The sequence below is a fragment of the Rhynchophorus ferrugineus genome, unplaced genomic scaffold (genome assembly GCF_030347505.1).
Source record: "Rhynchophorus ferrugineus isolate W39M unplaced genomic scaffold, kcgeb_rfMv2 rfM8, whole genome shotgun sequence".
NCBI classification, from domain to species: domain Eukaryota; kingdom Metazoa; phylum Arthropoda; class Insecta; order Coleoptera; family Curculionidae; genus Rhynchophorus; species Rhynchophorus ferrugineus.
In genome coordinates this window covers 20098408-20118065 of record NW_027472587.1, presented here as the reverse complement: position 1 = coordinate 20118065, position 19658 = coordinate 20098408, and the positions used below count along the sequence as shown (strand labels likewise).

Here is a 19658-nt window from a genome sequence, read left to right as displayed (position 1 = left end):
AAAACACGCTTGCTCATTGGCGTTATTCGACAACTTGACAGCAACTGTCAAACCAAACAGCTGATTTGGCGTAGAAATGGCGATTAAAACATGTAATTTGGGAAAAAACGAATAATCTTAAGTGATATCCGTCCCATCTTCAACAATTCCTTAAGGTACAGTGATCGGTTCGTTCGGCTGTTTTAACCGGATACGATGGCAGTGGCGTAGACCCTTGAGCGAGAGGCAAAACCTAATTCCCGAAGATGGAAAGCTATCATTACCAGTTTGATCCACTTCATCTTGTTTAGATTATTTATTTGTCACCCGTTAAGGCTGTTTAAATGTGCCGTCGACAAAACCTTGCGTTCGAACGCGTTTAATATCGCTCATGTCATGTGACCTCCGAATGTCCATTGAGTACAAGCCAGCCTATTAAAAACAAATAATTACCGTATATTAAATGTGATTATGAAGACTGTTTTATAACGTTCTTTCAATTTATTTACATCGCGCCATGTCGTATTGTTTTAACGCCGTGCCTTTTTTTGTTGAGTAATAGCTTAATGTATTTGTCGTTTTTTTTTAGATATACATATATCGAAAATGCCTGGGACGAGTTTGGTGGTGCCCGTGGTTTTGTGGGGTAAATATGCGCCCACACACTGTATATCTTGCATATATTTATCGAATGATCAGAAAACTTTGGCGACAGGATGCTATGATGGACAGATTTGTTTATGGTACATATTTTTTTTCAGTTTATACAGCATTGTATTGGTTATTGGTAATATTTAAGGCAAGTGGATCCCGATACCTTAGATATGACACCGAGGTGTTTACTGGTTGGTCATACAGCACCGATTCTTTGTATATCAAAAGCCTCAATAATGCCCGATAATAACTACATAGTGTCTAGCTCTGAAGCAGGTGAGATGTGTACCTGGGACATAACAGATGGTAAATGTAGGGAGGCTGTTAAGCTACCCCAAGTGCACACGAACATGCAGGTAAGCCTAGTCCTGTGTTCTTAGTGTGGTGTTTTATGTTTGTATCTTTACCTTAGGCTTACCACATGAGCAATTGTGAGGATGTCCGGCTCTTCTGCAATGGATACTACCCTGAAATCCTTGTCATGGACCCCTTCAGTTTAGAGATACTGTTCGCTCTGTCCTCCAAACAGAACCCGGACTGGATAAGCGCGCTGCACGTGCTGAGGCCGGTCAAACGTAAGGATGACGTCGTCCTAGCCTTGACCACCACCGGCATGGTGAAGGTGTGGACGTTACTCGGACACGAGAACAAACATTCCGAACCGATCTACGAAAACGAAAGCAAGCAGATCAAAACGCTGAACGCCGTGTGTCTCCAGTGCTGTGCCTACAATCAAAGAACCGTCCTTGTTGTCTGTACCAAGTACTGGCAGATATACGACGCAGGTGAGTCGGGTTGGGGAGGAACGAGAGTCGATGTGTCTGACCTTTTGTCGTTTTCCAGGGGATTTTAGCGTTTTGTGTTCGTATCTTGCACCTAGAGGAGAACGGTGGATGTCGGGAGATTTCCTGGCCGTGGACAGGATCATTATGTGGTCGGATGCGGGCAAGGGTTACCTGTATAAATTACCAGCCAAGTAAGTCATGTAAGGTGTCCCAGCACCCGTTTCTTTTTCACTAATTTTTAACGAAAAACTATCTAGGAACCATAAACAATAAACACACACGATAACCTAGCGGAAAACAAAACACCGTTGATTTAACACTACTAATGTCAGTTTTGATTTACAGCCTCATTGATCGTAATGGCATTTTTGTTTCGATTTTTTTTTGTATTATACGCACCCGTTTATTAGCAAGCTATTAATAATTCAAAACGTTCTTTTGTTCTTTCGAATCGTTTTACTCCTCGGCTGGACACGAAGGAAACTGCGTGGAAAGAATGTAAACAATAGGTTAGACCATCACCTTTATACTAGATGTGCTCTTTTTTAGTGTACGTTGATTTTACTAAATGCTGACAAAAACAAAAGGTATCAGTGCCTGTTAGAATTTCAGAAAACTATAATTTCAAAGCATTTGTTTGTTATTGGATATATTCCAATGTTGACACTGTCAGAATATATAAAGGTACTTATCAATTTACTAAACGAAATGAAGTTACATTACCAACACACCATCAGATAACAAAAACCTGTGATTGAGTACACTAAGTACACACATCACAACCCAATATTCAACGAACATGATTTGTTGGCCCTTTAGTAAAATTAACGTAGGTTTCTTTTTCTTTCTCTCTTTATATCTCTGGTTGCATTTTTGTTTTAACGGTGCTTAATTTCGAGTAGCTTTTGTTTTGTCGTCGACAGGTTATGGAGATTGAAAAAATCGGGGTTTTGGAAAGTGCCGCTTAGTTTCCAAACTTCCGGACGTTGGCTTGAGATACTAAATTAGGAATGTGTCGGAGATACGAGATGATTTTCAGGATTTCACTATTATTTTGATGAATATCGGAGTACTATAGTCTTTCCAATAAAACAGCCAATGCGCGTCATCAACACCGTCGAACGTATTACCAAATTCAGTTTATAAAAACATAAAATCTCTCTTAAACTCGGAGCATTTTTCTTTCTCATTTTACTAATTAGCATTGCTCTTGTTAAAATGAGACAACGAAGACTAATGCGTGCGAACATGTAACCAAGTAGGTCTATAAAATTCCATTTGTGTTGGTGCTGGCTAACACCCTTGTCATACGTCAATGTACATATAATAAAAAAACTCTAACCTACAAACTATCATGGCTGTTTAAATTAACCGTAGTTCAAGTCCTTCAATAAATATACATTAGATGTACTACAATGTTAAAATAAATTATGTTTTATGTTATTTTTGTTCTATTATTTTATGTACATTAGTATTTTGTTTTTGGTGTCGAAATAATTGAAAACTTAAATTTGGTGCGGTAACGTTGCATTATAAATTTCGATGACGTGCATTGGCAGTTTTATTGGAAGGTCTATAGTGTAAAATTGAGGTTTTATTGTCGGATATATAATTGCGCGTGTCTCTGTCCATGATCTCTTGGTATTACGCACCTTTTATTTTTGTTGGTTCCTTTGGCATGATGCGCTTTCGTGTTTTGTTCAGTTTCGCAAACACTTACCTATAACTTTGATACTACTTTCCGAGTGTTTAGTTTCTCTCTCCCCCTTCTTACCCTAATAGTTTTGTTATTTTCTCCCTTCTTCGGTTTCTCGTAGTTGTACAGCCGACCACAAGGATTTCCACAGTCGTACCGTGGAGAGCGACGCTCCGTTTCTTTATTGTTTACTCAGCCAATCGGACGGAAAGGTAAAAAATTACGTTGGCACGCTCAGATGTTTTTGACTGGTCTAATTCGTAGCCCCTGTCCTGCCCGCCAGCCATGAGGCTCGTGACCACCTACCGCAACGGTCAGGCGAAGCGGTACCTCTTGCGAGGGGATTCGGAAGGATCGGTCTTGCTCTGGGCCATACCGGACATTTCCTCCGCGCAGCTTGAGGCCATTCGGTAAGTTTGATGCCGGCTTAGAGGACCCGCTACTGATTTTTTTCGAATTCCAGGGCCCAAGCTCCACCAGAACCGGTGTCGGCGTCAGCGACCCTAATCACCAGCCTTACCAAAGCTTGGAGCTCCGTCACGCCCGATCCGGTGGGTATCTTGGACCAGATCGAGAGACAGGAGAGTCACTGTAAGTTCTTTTTCGACTTACTGCAGGATTTTCGTTAATCTGATTCGTTCCGTAGCTGTCAAGTTGACCGCCAGTATATATCTACCGTTGCAAAGCCGTTTGGTTGTTGGTAGGGAGGACGGAACCATCATCATCGTGCCCGCGACTCAGACGGTTATGCTGCAGTTGCTTCATGGCAATCACCAGCAATACCACAGTAAGATATCTATCTCCCCAGCTCTCGGGGTCGGGCTCTTTTAATCATGGCCGCGTTTTTTTCAGACTGGCCTCCGCATCAGTTACTGTCCGGGCATCACGGACGCGTCAATTGCTTGCTGCACCCGCACCGGGAACATCTCAGGTGACGCGATTTTCGAACCTCGCCGTCACGGTGACATATTAATCGCTGCTTTTGCTCCAGGTACGACCGGAACTATCTCGTATCGGGCGGCGTGGATTTCGCCGTGTGTCTGTGGGACCTGGTGACGGGGACCTTGCTCCATCGATTCTGCGTGCACGCCGGCGAGATCACCCAGCTGCTCGTGCCCCCGGAGAATTGCAGCGTGAGTACGACGTAGCGTTATCGAGACTTGTTTCTGCTCTGCGAGAAAAACGCACTGGGATATTTGAAAAAACGCTGGTTTGAGTGTTGTTGCATCTTTTTTTTTTTTGGCTATGCAGATTAAGATCAGATCAAAAATCAGTCAGATCTCGAAATGTGCTTGAACTTTCGTATTCTATCAATTTCGGGGTGAAAAAAAAAACGGTAAACCCATTATTTTTGCTATTTGGCTAACCGTTTTCAAGATATAACTAAAAATCAGTTTTAAAGGATTTTTGGCTGATATTTTATTATGTCGATATCTTTAAAACTTCTTTAAATGTCGAAAATATAATCGTACCACGTTATTTGGCATCCAATTTTACACATATCCTGGTATTTTCATCATTCTATCTCGAATGAAATTAAAGTTACAGAAAAATGTTTAAAAATGGGCAAAAATCGTGATTTTTCCTGAGTATATATATGGAAAAAGGGTCAAAAAATTTCAGATCTTGAAATGAGCTATAACTTTCGTATCCTATCAATTTTGGAGCGAAAAAAACGGTAAACCCATTATTTTTGCCATCTGGCTAACTGTTTCCAAAATATAACTAAAAATCAGTTTTAAAGGATTTTTGGCTGATATTTTATTATGTCGATATCTTTAAAAATTCTTTAAATATCGAAAATATAATCATAGCATGTTATTTGGCATCCAATTTTACATATATCCTGGTATTTTCATCATTCTATCTCGACTTAAATTGAAGTTACAGAAAAATGTTTAAAAATGGGCAAAAATCGTGATTTTTCCTGAGTATATGGAAAAAGGGTCAAAAATTTCAGATCTTGAAATGAGCTATAACTTTCGTATCCTATCAATTTTGGAGCGAAAAAAACGGTAAACCCATTATTTTTGCCATTTGGCTAACTGTTTTCAAGATATAACTAAAAATCAGTTTTTAAGGATTTTTGGTTGATATTTTATTATGTCGATATCCTTAAAACTTCTCTAAATGTCGAAAATATAACCACTGGTATTTTCTTTCCTGAGTATATATATGGAAAAACGGTCAAAAATCTTCAGATCTTGAAATGAGCTATAACTTTCGTATCCTATCAATTTTGGGGCGAAAAAAACGGTAAACCCATTATTTTTGCCATTTGGCTAACTGTTTTCAAGATATAACTAAAAATCAGTTTTTAAGGATTTTTGGTTGATATTTTATTATGTCGATATCCTTAAAACTTCTCTAAATGTCGAAAATATAACCATACCACGTTATTTGGCATACAATTTTACATATATCTTGGTATTTTCATCATTCTATCTCGACTTAAATTAAAGTTACAGAAAAATGTTTAAAAATGGGCAAAAATCGTGATTTTTCCTGAGTATATATATGGAAAAAGGGTCAAAAAATTTCAGATCTTGAAATGAGCTATAACTTTCGTATCCTATCAATTTTGGGGCGAAAAAAACGGTAAACCCATTATTTTTGCTATTTGGCTAACTGTTTTCAAGATATAACTAAAAATCAGTTTTTAAGGATTTTTGGTTGATATTTTATTATGTCGATATCCTTAAAACTTCTCTAAATGTCGAAAATATAACCATACCACGTTATTTGGCATACAATTTTACATATATCTTGGTATTTTCATCATTCTATCTCGACTTAAATTGAAGTTACAGAAAAATGTTTAAAAATGGGCAAAAATCGTGATTTTTCCTGAGTATATATATGGAAAAACGGTCAAAAATTTTCAGATCTTGAAATGAGCTATAACTTTCGTATCCTATCAATTTTGGGGCGAAAAAAACGGTAAACCCATTATTTTTGCCATTTGGCTAACTGTTTTCAAGATATAACTAAAAATCAGTTTTTAAGGATTTTTGGTTGATATTTTATTATGTCGATATCCTTAAAACTTCTCTAAATGTCGAAAATATAACCATACCACGTTATTTGGCATACAATTTTACATATATCTTGGTATTTTCATCATTCTATCTCGACTTAAATTGAAGTTGCAGAAAAATGTTTAAAAATGGGCAAAAATCGTGATTTTTCCTGAGTATATATATGGAAAAAGGGTCAAAAAATTTCAGATCTTGAAATGAGCTATAACTTTCGTATCCTATCAATTTTGGGGCGAAAAAAACGGTAAACCCATTATTTTTGCTATTTGGCTAACTGTTTTCAAGATATAACTAACTAACTGATATTTTATTATGTCGATATCCTTAAAACTTCTCTAAATGTCGAAAATATAACCATACCACGTTATTTGGCCTCCAATTTTACATATATCCTGGTATTTTCATCGTTCTGTCTCGACTTAAATTGAAGTTACAGCAAAATGTTTAAAAATGGGCAAAAATCGTGATTTTTCCTGAGTATATATATGGAAAAACGGTCAAAAATTTTCAGATCTTGAAATGAGCTATAACTTTCGTATCCTATTAATTTTAGGGCGAAGAAAACGGTAAACCCATTATTTTTGCTATTTGGCTAACTGTTTTCAAGATATAACTAAAAATCAGTTTTAAAGGGTTTTTGGCTGATATTTTATTATGTCGATATCCTTAAAACTTCTCTAAATGTCGAAAATATAACCATACCACGTTATTTGGCCTCCAATTTTACATATATCCTGGTATTTTCATCGTTCTGTCTCGACTTAAATTGAAGTTACAGCAAAATGTTTAAAAATGGGCAAAAATCGTGATTTTTCCTGAGTATATGGAAAAAGGGTCAAAAATTTCAGATCTTGAAATGAGCTATAACTTTCGTATCCTATCAATTTTGGAGCGAAAAAAACGGTAAACCCATTATTTTTGCCATTTGGCTAACTGTTTTCAAGATATAACTAAAAATCAGTTTTTAAGGATTTTTGGTTGATATTTTATTATGTCGATATCCTTAAAACTTCTCTAAATGTCGAAAATATAACCATACCACGTTATTTGGCATACAATTTTACACATATCCTGGTATTTTCATCATTCTATCTCGACTTAAATTGAAGTTGCAGAAAAATGTTTAAAAATGGGCAAAAATCGTGATTTTTCCTGAGTATATATATGGAAAAAGGGTCAAAAAATTTCAGATCTTGAAATGAGCTATAACTTTCGTATCCTATCAATTTTGGAGCGAAAAAAACGGTAAACCCATTATTTTTGCCATTTGGCTAACTGTTTTCAAGATATAACTAAAAATCAGTTTTTAAGGATTTTTGGTTGATATTTTATTATGTCGATATCCTTAAAACTTCTCTAAATGTCGAAAATATAACCATACCACGTTATTTGGCATACAATTTTACACATATCCTGGTATTTTCATCATTCTATCTCGACTTAAATTGAAGTTGCAGAAAAATGTTTAAAAATGGGCAAAAATCGTGATTTTTCCTGAGTATATATATGGAAAAACGGTCAAAAATCTTCAGATCTTGAAATGAGCTATAACTTTCGTATCCTATCAATTTTGGGGCGAAAAAAACGGTAAACCCATTATTTTTGCCATTTGGCTAACTGTTTTCAAGATATAACTAAAAATCAGTTTTTAAGGATTTTTGGTTGATATTTTATTATGTCGATATCTTTAAAACTTCTTTAAATATCGAAAATATAATCATACCAAGTTATTTGGCATCCAATTTTACATATATCCTGGTATTTTCATCATTCTATCTCGACTTGAATTGAAGTTACAGAAAAATGTTTAAAAATGGGCAAAAATCGTGATTTTTCCTGAGTATATATATGGAAAAACGGTCAAAAATCTTCAGATCTTGAAATGAGCTATAACTTTCGTATCCTATCAATTTTGGGGCGAAAAAAACGGTAAACCCATTATTTTTGCCATTTGGCTAACTGTTTTCAAGATATAACTAAAAATCAGTTTTTAAGGATTTTTGGTTGATATTTTATTATGTCGATATCTTTAAAACTTCTTTAAATATCGAAAATATAATCATACCAAGTTATTTGGCATCCAATTTTACATATATCCTGGTATTTTCATCATTCTATCTCGACTTGAATTGAAGTTACAGAAAAATGTTTAAAAATGGGCAAAAATCGTGATTTTTCCTGAGTATATATATGGAAAAACGGTCAAAAATCTTCAGATCTTGAAATGAGCTATAACTTTCGTATCCTATCAATTTTGGGGCGAAAAAAACGGTAAACCCATTATTTTTGCCATTTGGCTAACTGTTTTCAAGATATAACTAAAAATCAGTTTTTAAGGATTTTTGGTTGATATTTTATTATGTCGATATCCTTAAAACTTCTCTAAATGTCGAAAATATAACCATACCACGTTATTTGGCATACAATTTTACATATATCTTGGTATTTTCATCATTCTATCTCGACTTAAATTGAAGTTACAGAAAAATGTTTAAAAATGGGCAAAAATCGTGATTTTTCCTGAGTATATATATGGAAAAACGGTTAAAAACTTTCAGATCTTAAAATGAGCTATAACTTTCGTATCCTATCAATTTTGGGGCGAAAAAAACGGTAAACCCATTATTTTTGCCATTTGGCTAACTGTTTTCAAGATATAACTAAAAATCAGTTTTTAAGGATTTTTGGTTGATATTTTATTATGTCGATATCTTTAAAAATTCTTTAAATATCGAAAATATAATCATAGCATGTTATTTGGCATCCAATTTTACACATATCCTGGTATTTTCATCATTCTATCTCGACTTAAATTGAAGTTGCAGAAAAATGTTTAAAAATGGGCAAAAATCGTGATTTTTCCTGAGTATATATATGGAAAAACGGTCAAAAATCTTCAGATCTTGAAATGAGCTATAACTTTCGTATCCTATCAATTTTGGGGCGAAAAAAACGGTAAACCCATTATTTTTGCTATTTGGCTAACTGTTTTCAAGATATAACTAAAAATCAGTTTTAAAGGATTTTTGGCTGATATTTTATTATGTCGATATCTTTAAAAATTCTTTAAATATCGAAAATATAATCATAGCATGTTATTTGGCATTCAATTTTACACATATCCTGGTATTTTCATCATTCTATCTCGACTTAAATTGAAGTTACAGAAAAATGTTTAAAAATGGACAAAAATCGTGATTTTTCCTGAGTATATATATGGAAAAACGGTCAAAATTTTTCAGATCTTGAAATGAGCTATAACTTTCGTATCCTATCAATTTTGGGGCAAAAAAACGGTAAACCCATTATTTTTGCCATTTGGCTAACTGTTTTCAAGATATAACTAAAAATCAGTTTTTAAGGATTTTTGGTTGATATTTTATTATGTCGATATCTTTAAAACTTCTTTAAATATCGAAAATATAATCATAGCATGTTATTTGGCATCCAATTTTACATATATCCTGGTATTTTCATCATTCTATCTCGACTTAAATTGAAGTTACAGAAAAATGTTTAAAAATGGGCAAAAATCGTGATTTTTCCTGAGTATATATATGGAAAAAAGGTCAAAAAATTTCAGATCTTGAAATGAGCTATAACTTTCGTATCCTATCAATTTTGGAGCGAAAAAAACGGTAAACCCATTATTTTTGCCATCTGGCTAACTGTTTCCAAAATATAACTAAAAATCAGTTTTTAAGGATTTTTGGTTGATATTTTATTATGTCGATATCTTTAAAAATTCTTTAAATATCGAAAATATAATCATACCACGTTATTTGGCATCCAATTTTACATATATCCTGGTGTTTTCATCAATCTATTTGGATCTAAATTAAAGTTACAAAAAAATATCCACAAGTGGCCAAAAAATCACTATCTTTCCGGAGTGTATAGATTATATTTTGACGTGTATCTTTAGACAAGTTATATTTTTATGCATTTTTTATTCTTTATTCCCGGAACGCAGTGGTTTCTATAGAATAGAGATAAAAATAGTGCAGCCCAGTGTGTATTTTTTTGGTTTTAACTGTGGTTTTTGGGTGCTGATGTGATATTCCTTTTCAGGCTAGGATCCAGAAATGCATTTGCTCGGTGGCATCCGATCATTCCGTCACCTTACTTAGCTTGGCCGAGAGGAAGTGCGTGTGTTTGGCCTCAAGGCATCTATTCCCCGTCACCACGATCAAGTGGAGGCCTAAGGACGACTTCATGATAATCGGTAAGAGTATCGTGCGAGACCGAAGGCGATTTTTCACCATCAAGTTCGAACAGGGTGTTCCGACGGAACCGTATACGTTTGGCAGATGGAAACCGGCCACCTAGACAGGGTGCTGCAGGGAATAGCGGCGGAGGAGGTCCTGTACGCCTGCGAGGAAAACGAGGAGGCCAGCTCGGAGATGGGTCTGGCCAATCCGGCGGTGCACTTCTTCCGGGGCCTGCGTCACAGGAATCTGTCGGCCATCAGACACGCCACACAACGCGGCTTGCACCAACTGCAGCAGTTCAACGCTCACACGGAAGCGGGAGATCCCCACGCCAGGCGAGTCCACGGCCAGACCCCTTTGGGCGTACAAGGCTTTCGAACAAATCCAAAAGGTGAGTTCTCGTTAGTAAACTCTCTGGAGCATAACACTCCCTTCATCTTCCTGATCACTACTCACCTGATCTTTTGTAAGAGGCTTCGATAAATAAGAGGGAATATTTAGATACGTAAAAAAAAGTAATAAATGAATAATAATGATCTGTCCTAGCTAATATGTTAAAGTATTTAACCTCTCAGTGATTAAATTGCCTAGATTGTAAATTCTTGTACATTTGAACTACTCTATGATTGAGACCATGACAGTTATGCTTCAACTGAACTATCTCCTTTTGTCCAAGGCTTCTGAATAGATCCTTGAAATGTACACAAATGGTAATAGACATGTTCAAATCTCCCTTCCAAAATCGTAATAAGGATCCCCCACAGTCATCTATCCAATCTAATGTCATAAGTTGTTCTTCGCTTGAGCCTTTTCTGTAAAGGATTGTACATTTGAACTACTCTGCGATTCAATCGTGCTTCTGTGTAGTAATTCTACCATTACTGTATAAAGCTTTCAAAATTACAAAGTAATGTGTTGCAAGTAGGTTCTCGATTAGTAAACTGTTCACCGATTGAACTGAACCGCCACTAGACTCTTGTTCATTTGAACTACTCTGCGATTGACTTGTGCTTTTATTGCCGTGTAATATTTTTGAAGAAATCTTTGAAACATAAATGCAAGTAACAGTAATGTTTTGTTGGTAAACTGTTCACCGATTGAACTGAATCTGCAGTAAGTTCTTGTACATTTCAACTACTCTACGATTGAATTGTGATTATTTTATTGCTGTGTAAAGCTTTCAAACGAATATTTGAAATGTGTTTTATTGGAATAGTCCTTTCGATACAACAGCCTCTGCACGCCATAAAAACGTCTAATTTACTGCCAAATGCAGTTTTATGACGTACATTAGCTGTTTTATCGGATAGGTCATAAATTAATGTTAGTAAATACTTTTACTTGTACATTTGAACTACTCTACTATTGAATAAAATGTCCGTCTATCGAATTGATTGAATTATAAATGATGCTCAAGCCATATTTGTATTGATGGAAATAGGAAAACCGAGTGTCAGCAACTTAGGAGTAACCCCAGGTGGTGAAAAATATTGTTATCTGCCATGTTAGAAGAAATTATATCCTAGCTGTACTAACTAAATTCTTCATTCTCTTAACTAATTCTAATTAAACAGAATTCTTGTATATATATTTCCACTTTAATATATATTTTATGTTTTATTTTCTGTTATGCCTTTCTTAATATAACAGAATCGAATGAAACATAACATATTAAGAAACTGTTGACTAAAATAAAATGATTTCCAATTTCTAGATCCGGAGAGTCACATCCTTTTCTTCGACATCGAAGCCCTGATCATCGAGTTGCTCAGCGAGGAGTACTCCATGATGTCGCCGGGCAGTCTGGAGGCGGCCGGTTTGATATCGCAGGCGGAGTACCTGAAGGTAGCGGCGCTGACGCAGAGCGCCAGTCCGGACGCCCACAAGAAAATCGTAGGTAAGTAACGGGCGGGGTGGTTGGTCAGGGTGGCGGGTGATGTAATCGTCTTGTATCGACCACTAACAAACCTTTCTCTCGCAAGACTTTTTCGGCAAAGTCAAAGACAAGGCGGAGAATATGGAGCGGATTATAAAGGAGAAGGACAAGCATGGTAAATCTGATCGCTAGTTTGTCGTTTTTGTTTTCACTGTTTTTATTTTTGCCTCCTTTTGAACTAGTGTTTACATTTAATTATGAATGTCTAAGGTCATAGTGTAAAAAAACGATTGTTTGCTTGATGCCATACAGGTATCTTGGCTAAGATGAAGGAGGGCGCCGAAACGGTCCATACCAAAATACAAGCGAAAGCCGATATGGTCCTTAAAGGTACCGATCACTTGAGAGGTAAGGCTTGCTCTATCGGGTGTGTGAAAAAGGTAGTCTCATTTTTTACTCTGTCATTAAAAAATATCTCCCTCTTCCGTTAAATGCCCAGCCATATACTTAATTCCCAGTGGTCTACGAACCAGAACAATGGCGATCTAATAGGGAGAGCTCTTCGTCCCTTCTTGAACTACAAGTATACGGCTGTCTTTGATGTGATTTTCTTCCATATAGAATGTTGTATTTTCATCATTCTATCTCGACTTAAACTGAAGTTACAGAAAAATGTTTAGAAATGTGCAAAAATCGCGATTTTTCCTAAGTATATATACGGAAATAAGGTAACAAAATTTCAGATCTTGAAATGAGCTATAACTTTCGTATTCTATCGATTTTGGGGCGAAAAAAACGGTAAACCCATTATTTTTGCCATTTGGCTGTTTTCAAGATATATCTAAAATTCAGTTTTAAAGGATTTTTGCCTGATATTTTATTATGTCGATATCTTTAATACTTCGTTAAATATCGAAAATATAATCATGCCACGTTATTTAACATCCAATTTTACATGTTTGCTGGTATTTTCATCATTCTATCTCGACTTAAACCAAAGTTACAGAAAAATGTTTTAAAATGGGCAAAAATCCCAATTTTTCCTGAGTATGGAAAAAAAAGCTCAGAGATTTTCGATCTTTAGATCTCGATTGATTGCTTCTATTTCCCTGTTCAGAACAACTTTTGCTTCCACAAATTTCTTGATAGTTTCACAAATAGTTCAAATCCTCCTTTTTTGTACCCTAAATGCTATCTACTTCTTCATTTCATGTCAGAATTGGCTGAAAACTTATAAATAATAATGCGTAGATCATTCCCAGTTTTGGCTTTATTGCCAGTGAGCATTTTTCAGAGTTAATAAATGAAAAATATAAGTTAGAAAAAAGTGAATTCTTTTTCACACATCGGAGCCATAATACTAACACTCGGTTAATGTTTGCTTGCTTGCCCTTTATTTATACTCGAACTGGTTTGATATTTCTCATATTTTCGATATAGACAACACAGAAACTGGCAAGGAAAAGAACAGGCCTGGTAGTCTGGGACCTCTGGACACGTCCCACGGAATGGAGATAGCGCAGCTCTTATTGTCTTTGTTGCACTCGTGGGGCTTGGACGATGACTTGGACAGAGTGTGCCAAGGGAAATTGGGTCTCCTTCGACCGATGGTAAGAATTGCTGTTATGTCGAGTTTGATCAGAGGGTTGGATGAGATTGTTCCGTAAGGTCCCCCTCTCGTTTGGAGTCCTGTCCAAGGCCAATCACATGTCGCTGTTCCTGCCCACCTGGCACAACACCATAACCGTCGATGAGGAGCCTATGTCGATCAACCAGGACCTGGAGATCAGTTTGCCTCAGGATCTGGTCAGGAGGGAGAAGCTCACGCGAATTTTCACTAGCAGGTTTTGTTTCGAATCACCATACAAGCAAACAAAGTTTTACTTGTTATTTCTTTATGGCAGAACTCACTGGGAATTGAGCACCACCTTAACCAGCAACCATTTACTTGCTGTTATAGCCCTGAGTCACACCCTGATGAGTATGAGCAACGCCACTTTTGTTCCCGAACAGGAAAGGAATCGCAAACTTCACAGGTGATGTTTGTTTTTGGTTCAGCACCGGCGCTTGTTTTAATGTTATTTTTGGTCCCACAACAGGCAGTCGACGAGGATCAACTGGAGCAAAACCGACGAGGAGCAGGAGGAGATGTACACCCAGCAGCAGGCGCAGATAAAGCAGGGCTGGTCGTTGCTGGCCACCTTACACTGCGTCCTGTTACCCGACAAGGTTAGTTTCTGTTTATTTTGCTGGTTCCCCTGAAGTTACCCGATTGGTTTAGGTGGTAGAACGCGGCGCCAAGCAGTTCAAGAGGCCCCAGGTGGAGATGATGGCCAAGAGATGGCAGCATCATTGCGTGGAGGTTAGAGAGGCAGCTCAGACTCTATTACTGGCAGAACTGTCCAGGTAGGTGTTTAGATTCGTTATGTTAGACCCAACAAGTTTGAATTAATGCCCGTAAGTTGGCCTTCAGCTGTTTATGGATTGAATTGTTTCAAAACCTCTTGAGGGAACAGTATAAATCAATTGTAATCCTTCTCAACGGGAACTCAATATATAGATAATTGAACAGCTTATCAGTACAAAAATAACATTAAAAAGTATAAATTTGGATATAACAGTTAAAACTATGAAAAATATTCAAACCATCGGACGAAATTCCTGAGGACGTTTTTTAAGAACCCTCATTCTACTTTTTTTATATAAATTATATATCTTTCTTTCGAATACATTGTGTTATATTTTATTTGATAACCTTTCAATTTCATGTTATTTATAATAATTATTGAATATAAAGTTGCGTACTTCCAATCCATATTCTACTATACCCTTGGGTCTTATTCATAGTCATCGCAAAAAACGTTTGTGTGTTAAAAAGTGTTTATTTGATGGAATGGTGGTTCACATTATAGTTGTCATCTAAGAGATTACTGCATCTACAAATTCATACTTGGTGTTAGCAGTTGTTAGTTTCTCTATCTAATGATTAACTTGTTGAATTCAGAGTAGGTCTTTCCTTTAACCATGATGAATTATCTAGAATATCACATTGAATATGAGTTAAAGTACTCAAATCTCCTATAATATTATAATATCACAAGGTTGCTTGTAATAGTTAGCTTTCTATCTCAGCTTACTTTGTAGTTGTTCTTCGGTGGTAGTTGCTTTCATGAGACCATAAAATTATTGTTGTATTTTAATATCCTAAAAATTTTCCTTATGGTCATAGCAAATTCATTCTATACAATTATATAATTATACAATAAGTATATTAATCCTATACAATAAGTAGTAACCACGCCAAATTTCAAATCTCATCTGCCTGAAGGTGGAACTGAGATTCTATCGAACGTTATAATTATATAATATATATTAAACGTATAAAAATACCTACATAAATAATTGGTTTAATCCCCACCATCTATCTAGTGTAACAACTCAAATCTGACTCTTATTTGGTTATAGGATGGGTCCTAAGGGAAGAAAACAGTTGGTAGACGCCTGGGCCAATTACCTTCCGTATTACACACAGACTGAAACGATAAACCAGCAAGCTATATCCCCTCCGTCCCAGAACCACGTCAGTGCGATGAACAATTCGTCGAATTCCCCCGACCCAGCGGTGAGTTCCTCTACACACACCCCTGCCCTCCCCCCTACTTACTGGAGCTAACGGGCTTTTATGTTGCGTAGGATGACGATTTCGATGAGGAGGAAGAGGAACAGATCCGCAAGCCGTCCAGTCTGTTGGAGCTGAAGAGGAAGCAGTCGACCGCCGTCATCCTGTTGGGTGTCATAGGCGCGGAATTCGGACAGGACATCACCGACACGGGCAAGAAGAGGAACGAGGACCGGAGGAAGAGCTCAGTGGTGGAAGGGTTCGGTAAGTTGGGGAGGATATCGCGTGAATATCTTACGTATTGGTCGTGTTTAGGCGCGGGGAACAGCAATTTGGCGCGTCTGACGGCGATGGCCTTGTCGCATCTGCTCCTGGCGCCGCCCTCGCCTCGTCTCCCTGCTCATATACCCCTGAGACGAGCCGCCATTGATCTTATAGGACGAGGTTTCACCGTTTGGGCTCCTTATTTGGATATTAGTAAAGTCCTATTGGGTTGGTAGCCAGTTCTGTAACTATTCGGCGTTATTAACGGTTAAAATCGTATAGGTTTGTTGGAGTTGTGCTCCGAGGCTGATAAGCTGGTGCCTAGTATGACTTACGGCCTACCTCTTACGTCCCAGGCCGATTCGTGTAGGACTGCTCGACACGCGCTGACTCTTATAGCCACCGCCAGGTAGAAAACCTTGATAGTCCCACTTTTACACAAATATTGATCAATCGTAATGTCCTCGTAGACCGGCCGCCTTCATAATCACCATGGCCAAAGAAGTCGCCAAGTACAACGCCATGCAACAGAACGCTCAGACCCTCAACATCAACATGAACAACAACGTGTTGCACAAATCCAAGACCGAGATACTGAGGGGCGTCGAACTACTCATCGAGAAGATGCAGACCGAAATGAGCACCCTGCTGGTCGAGGTGAGTTCCTGGTATTCCCACAGGTCCCCCGCGTTAATGGGAATTCTTTCATCTAGCTGATGGACATCATCCTTCACTGTCTCGATCCCAGCCAGCTCAAGAACAGGAGTCTGCAGGACGTGTTCCCGGCCATCTGCAAGTTCAACCAGGTCTCCCACTGTCTGACAACGAGGAGGATAGCGGGTATCAAACCGGTTGGCTTTTTTCGGTAGTTTGTATCATTGGTGTTCGTTTTTTCCAGTCGGTTCTCACACGGGCATCTTGACCATCTATGAGCTCAGACAGAACCGGTGTACTCTCATTGGCGCCCATTCCGAAGCGGTGACGGCTTGTGCTTTCAGTCCGGACGGCAAGTTCTTGGTCAGCTACGCTTGCGGGGAGAATAAATTGAGCTTCTGGCAAACTAGTACAGGTACGATATATGAAAACAGTCATTTTTGCGTGTTCCATCTATCCAAATTATGAAGTTATCATGTTTTTCATACCTCTGCCGAGGTATGAAAAAAACATTTTAATAGCCTCTCTGGTCATTTTTCAGGCATGTTCGGTTTGGGACAGTCCCAGACGAAAAACGTCAAGTCCTACAGCACGGCGCCCATCGCCGACGTGACCAGGCTCAATCCCATGCGACTGGCCCGCCTGATATGGATCAACAATCGGACGGTGACCCTGATGTTGGCTGATGGTTCCGAAACCAGGTTCAACGTGTAAGGACAGGTGAGTTCCGGCGCTGTTACGGCTCAGTAAGGCTGACGGTTATTCTCTTCTTAAGTTCGGTCTCCATCAACCCCACGGCCCGGACCTTGCAGTCAGACAATAAACTGGAAAAGTGACGATCGAAAAAATGGTACTCAGTAGGGAGTCTTGTCCTTGTTTTTATTTTAGATCTTCAGGTATTACGGGTTGCCTACGCTGGCGGTGACGGTCGGTCAGTCATGCCGTCGCCGTCGCGGGCCGCTCGATCGGTAGTTTAACGTTTATCAATAAAAAATTCAAGACAGCATGTTATTGCCTTATCCAAAAGTTACAAGAGCAAGTGGTACAGTTCGACTGGAAACTGGAGGGGATACGAGCAATACGAAGGGCGCGCGGACCCAACTGTATCACATGTTTCAGAGTTGTGCCTAGAGATAATTATTCGTCGCGTCAGCCGAGGAACGGTGCATGTGCCAGATCTGCATTTTACCGGCTAATCGCTGCTTTCAACGTTACCTAAACCTATATATATATATATATATATATATATATATATATATATATATATATATATATATATATATATATATATAATCAGCTATCAGACTGGATCATGCAAGTGCATTGTTCGATGAATCGATAGGATACGTAAAACCAAATAGGAAACAAAACACAAACATGGATAACAGATACCTTTATACCGATTCTAAAACAAAATATGCTGGCGTCAAAATGCGTTTCTTTCTTCTCTCCATCAATAAACCCCCCCCCCCCCTCTAGCGGAATGTAGTGTCTGTTGTCCTCGAATGCCTTGTTGTTACAGAAAAAAAAAGCAAAATTCTCGTTGAAAGTATATTATCTATAATAGATAACCATTAAGTGTTGCTAAATAAAGATAATTTATATCTTCTATTAAGTATATAGTGGCGTGAATTGTAATAAATTAATCGTAAATCTTTGTTATGTATTGTTGATAAAGAAATAACCCCGATGTAAATTCAAACCGAACACCTCCCGCAAGAAAAACGCAACCGAACATTCGCTTCGAACCAAAGCCCTCTGGATGTTTCCCGGATGTATTTTTTTTTTGTAATCGCTGCGATCCTCAAGTCGCCGTCTTTTGTTTTATTTTTATTAAATGTAATATAGCAGGCGCAATATATATATTTTTTTGTTACATGTAAATAAGTGTTATATATTATTTATTATCTTTGTTTTATATATGTTATGTATAGTTTTTAATTGAAAATATACATGCCCAGCAAAAACTGAACTGATCTTCTGATCCTTCGACGCGTTAGTAGTTCAAACGAATCGTTTTCTACCCTCAGCGGAGAAAGACAGTCGAGAGTTCGGTTTCTGCCGGGTGTTGTCCTTGATATATATATATTGATATACCTATTCATTTCTTAAGCTTACCAATAAAATGAACTGACTATCTCCTATTGTAATTCGTAAAATAAATCTTATGATAAGAGTATAAATAAAATTCAGATTCGTTCGAATGTTGACAGAGCAAATTATTTATCTTTGAAAGTGTTTATATAACAAGCTATATATACATATGTATACTTTTGGAAACGTTTTCAACTTTACTCTATTCCTAGCTCATTATTCCCTTACTATCCTCGAGATTTCCTATCGTCTATATGTGATTGTTATTCTACTATAGTTAGGGCTACTCGTATGAAAAGTATTTTTTTATGTTTAGGTCTCTTAGATGTGTATTTCTCTCCAAACCATAGTATTACGTTGCGTAATTTTTCCTAGCATTTATTAACTGTTACGTTTTACCGTTAAGTTTAATGATATGTACCGCAAGTTTCCTTTTTTCGATTAAAAAAACACAAAAATTGTTCTGGTATTTTGCTAGGTATTTTTCTGTGTGATGTACATAAGGATATAACGATTTTAGCAATATATATGTGTCCATTTTAGTCAAATATATTATAAACATTACTAGGTGTTTTATTTATTATATTATAGGTAAAAAGTGATGCAATCACATACTATGAGCTATTTTTGTATCACTAGTCTCTCTATGAAACAATTGGCTTTATGTCAATGTGTCAGTCAGCTGAGCTTGCTATGTCAAATTTCTGACAGTTGAATACGTGATCTACCATATTTTCTTGTAAATAAAAAGACCTTTATAACCATAACAATTTTTGATTTCACTTTTG

The 19658-nt window shown here is 37.2% G+C and overlaps 1 protein-coding gene across 7 annotated transcripts; it reads left to right on the top strand.

Moving 5' to 3' along the window:
- Positions 1 to 7: 7 nt before the first annotated feature.
- On the top strand, positions 8 to 19434 carry Rbcn-3B (WD repeat-containing protein Rbcn-3B). 7 transcript variants are annotated; one of them, XM_076412805.1, is made up of 31 exons: positions 21 to 155; positions 569 to 722; positions 779 to 989; positions 1046 to 1418; positions 1477 to 1609; positions 1898 to 1927; positions 3236 to 3326; positions 3379 to 3524; positions 3578 to 3705; positions 3761 to 3901; positions 3967 to 4045; positions 4106 to 4247; positions 10224 to 10377; positions 10431 to 10754; positions 12078 to 12260; positions 12346 to 12414; positions 12552 to 12647; positions 13680 to 13849; positions 13908 to 14083; positions 14144 to 14275; positions 14339 to 14468; positions 14521 to 14645; positions 15705 to 15861; positions 15933 to 16122; positions 16174 to 16350; positions 16405 to 16531; positions 16593 to 16779; positions 16836 to 16962; positions 17021 to 17191; positions 17318 to 17496; positions 17552 to 19434. In XM_076412805.1, the coding sequence occupies exons 2-30, from the start codon at positions 586 to 588 to the stop codon at positions 17488 to 17490; spliced, it is 4479 nt and encodes a 1492-aa protein (XP_076268920.1). In that variant the 5' UTR covers positions 21 to 155; positions 569 to 585; the 3' UTR covers positions 17491 to 17496; positions 17552 to 19434. The 7 variants fall into 7 exon arrangements, with proteins under 7 accessions (XP_076268921.1, XP_076268923.1, XP_076268926.1 ...); XM_076412806.1 differs by lacking the exon at positions 1898 to 1927 and having other exon boundaries at positions 8 to 155; XM_076412807.1 differs by lacking the exon at positions 12346 to 12414.
- Positions 19435 to 19658: the final 224 nt, after the last annotated feature.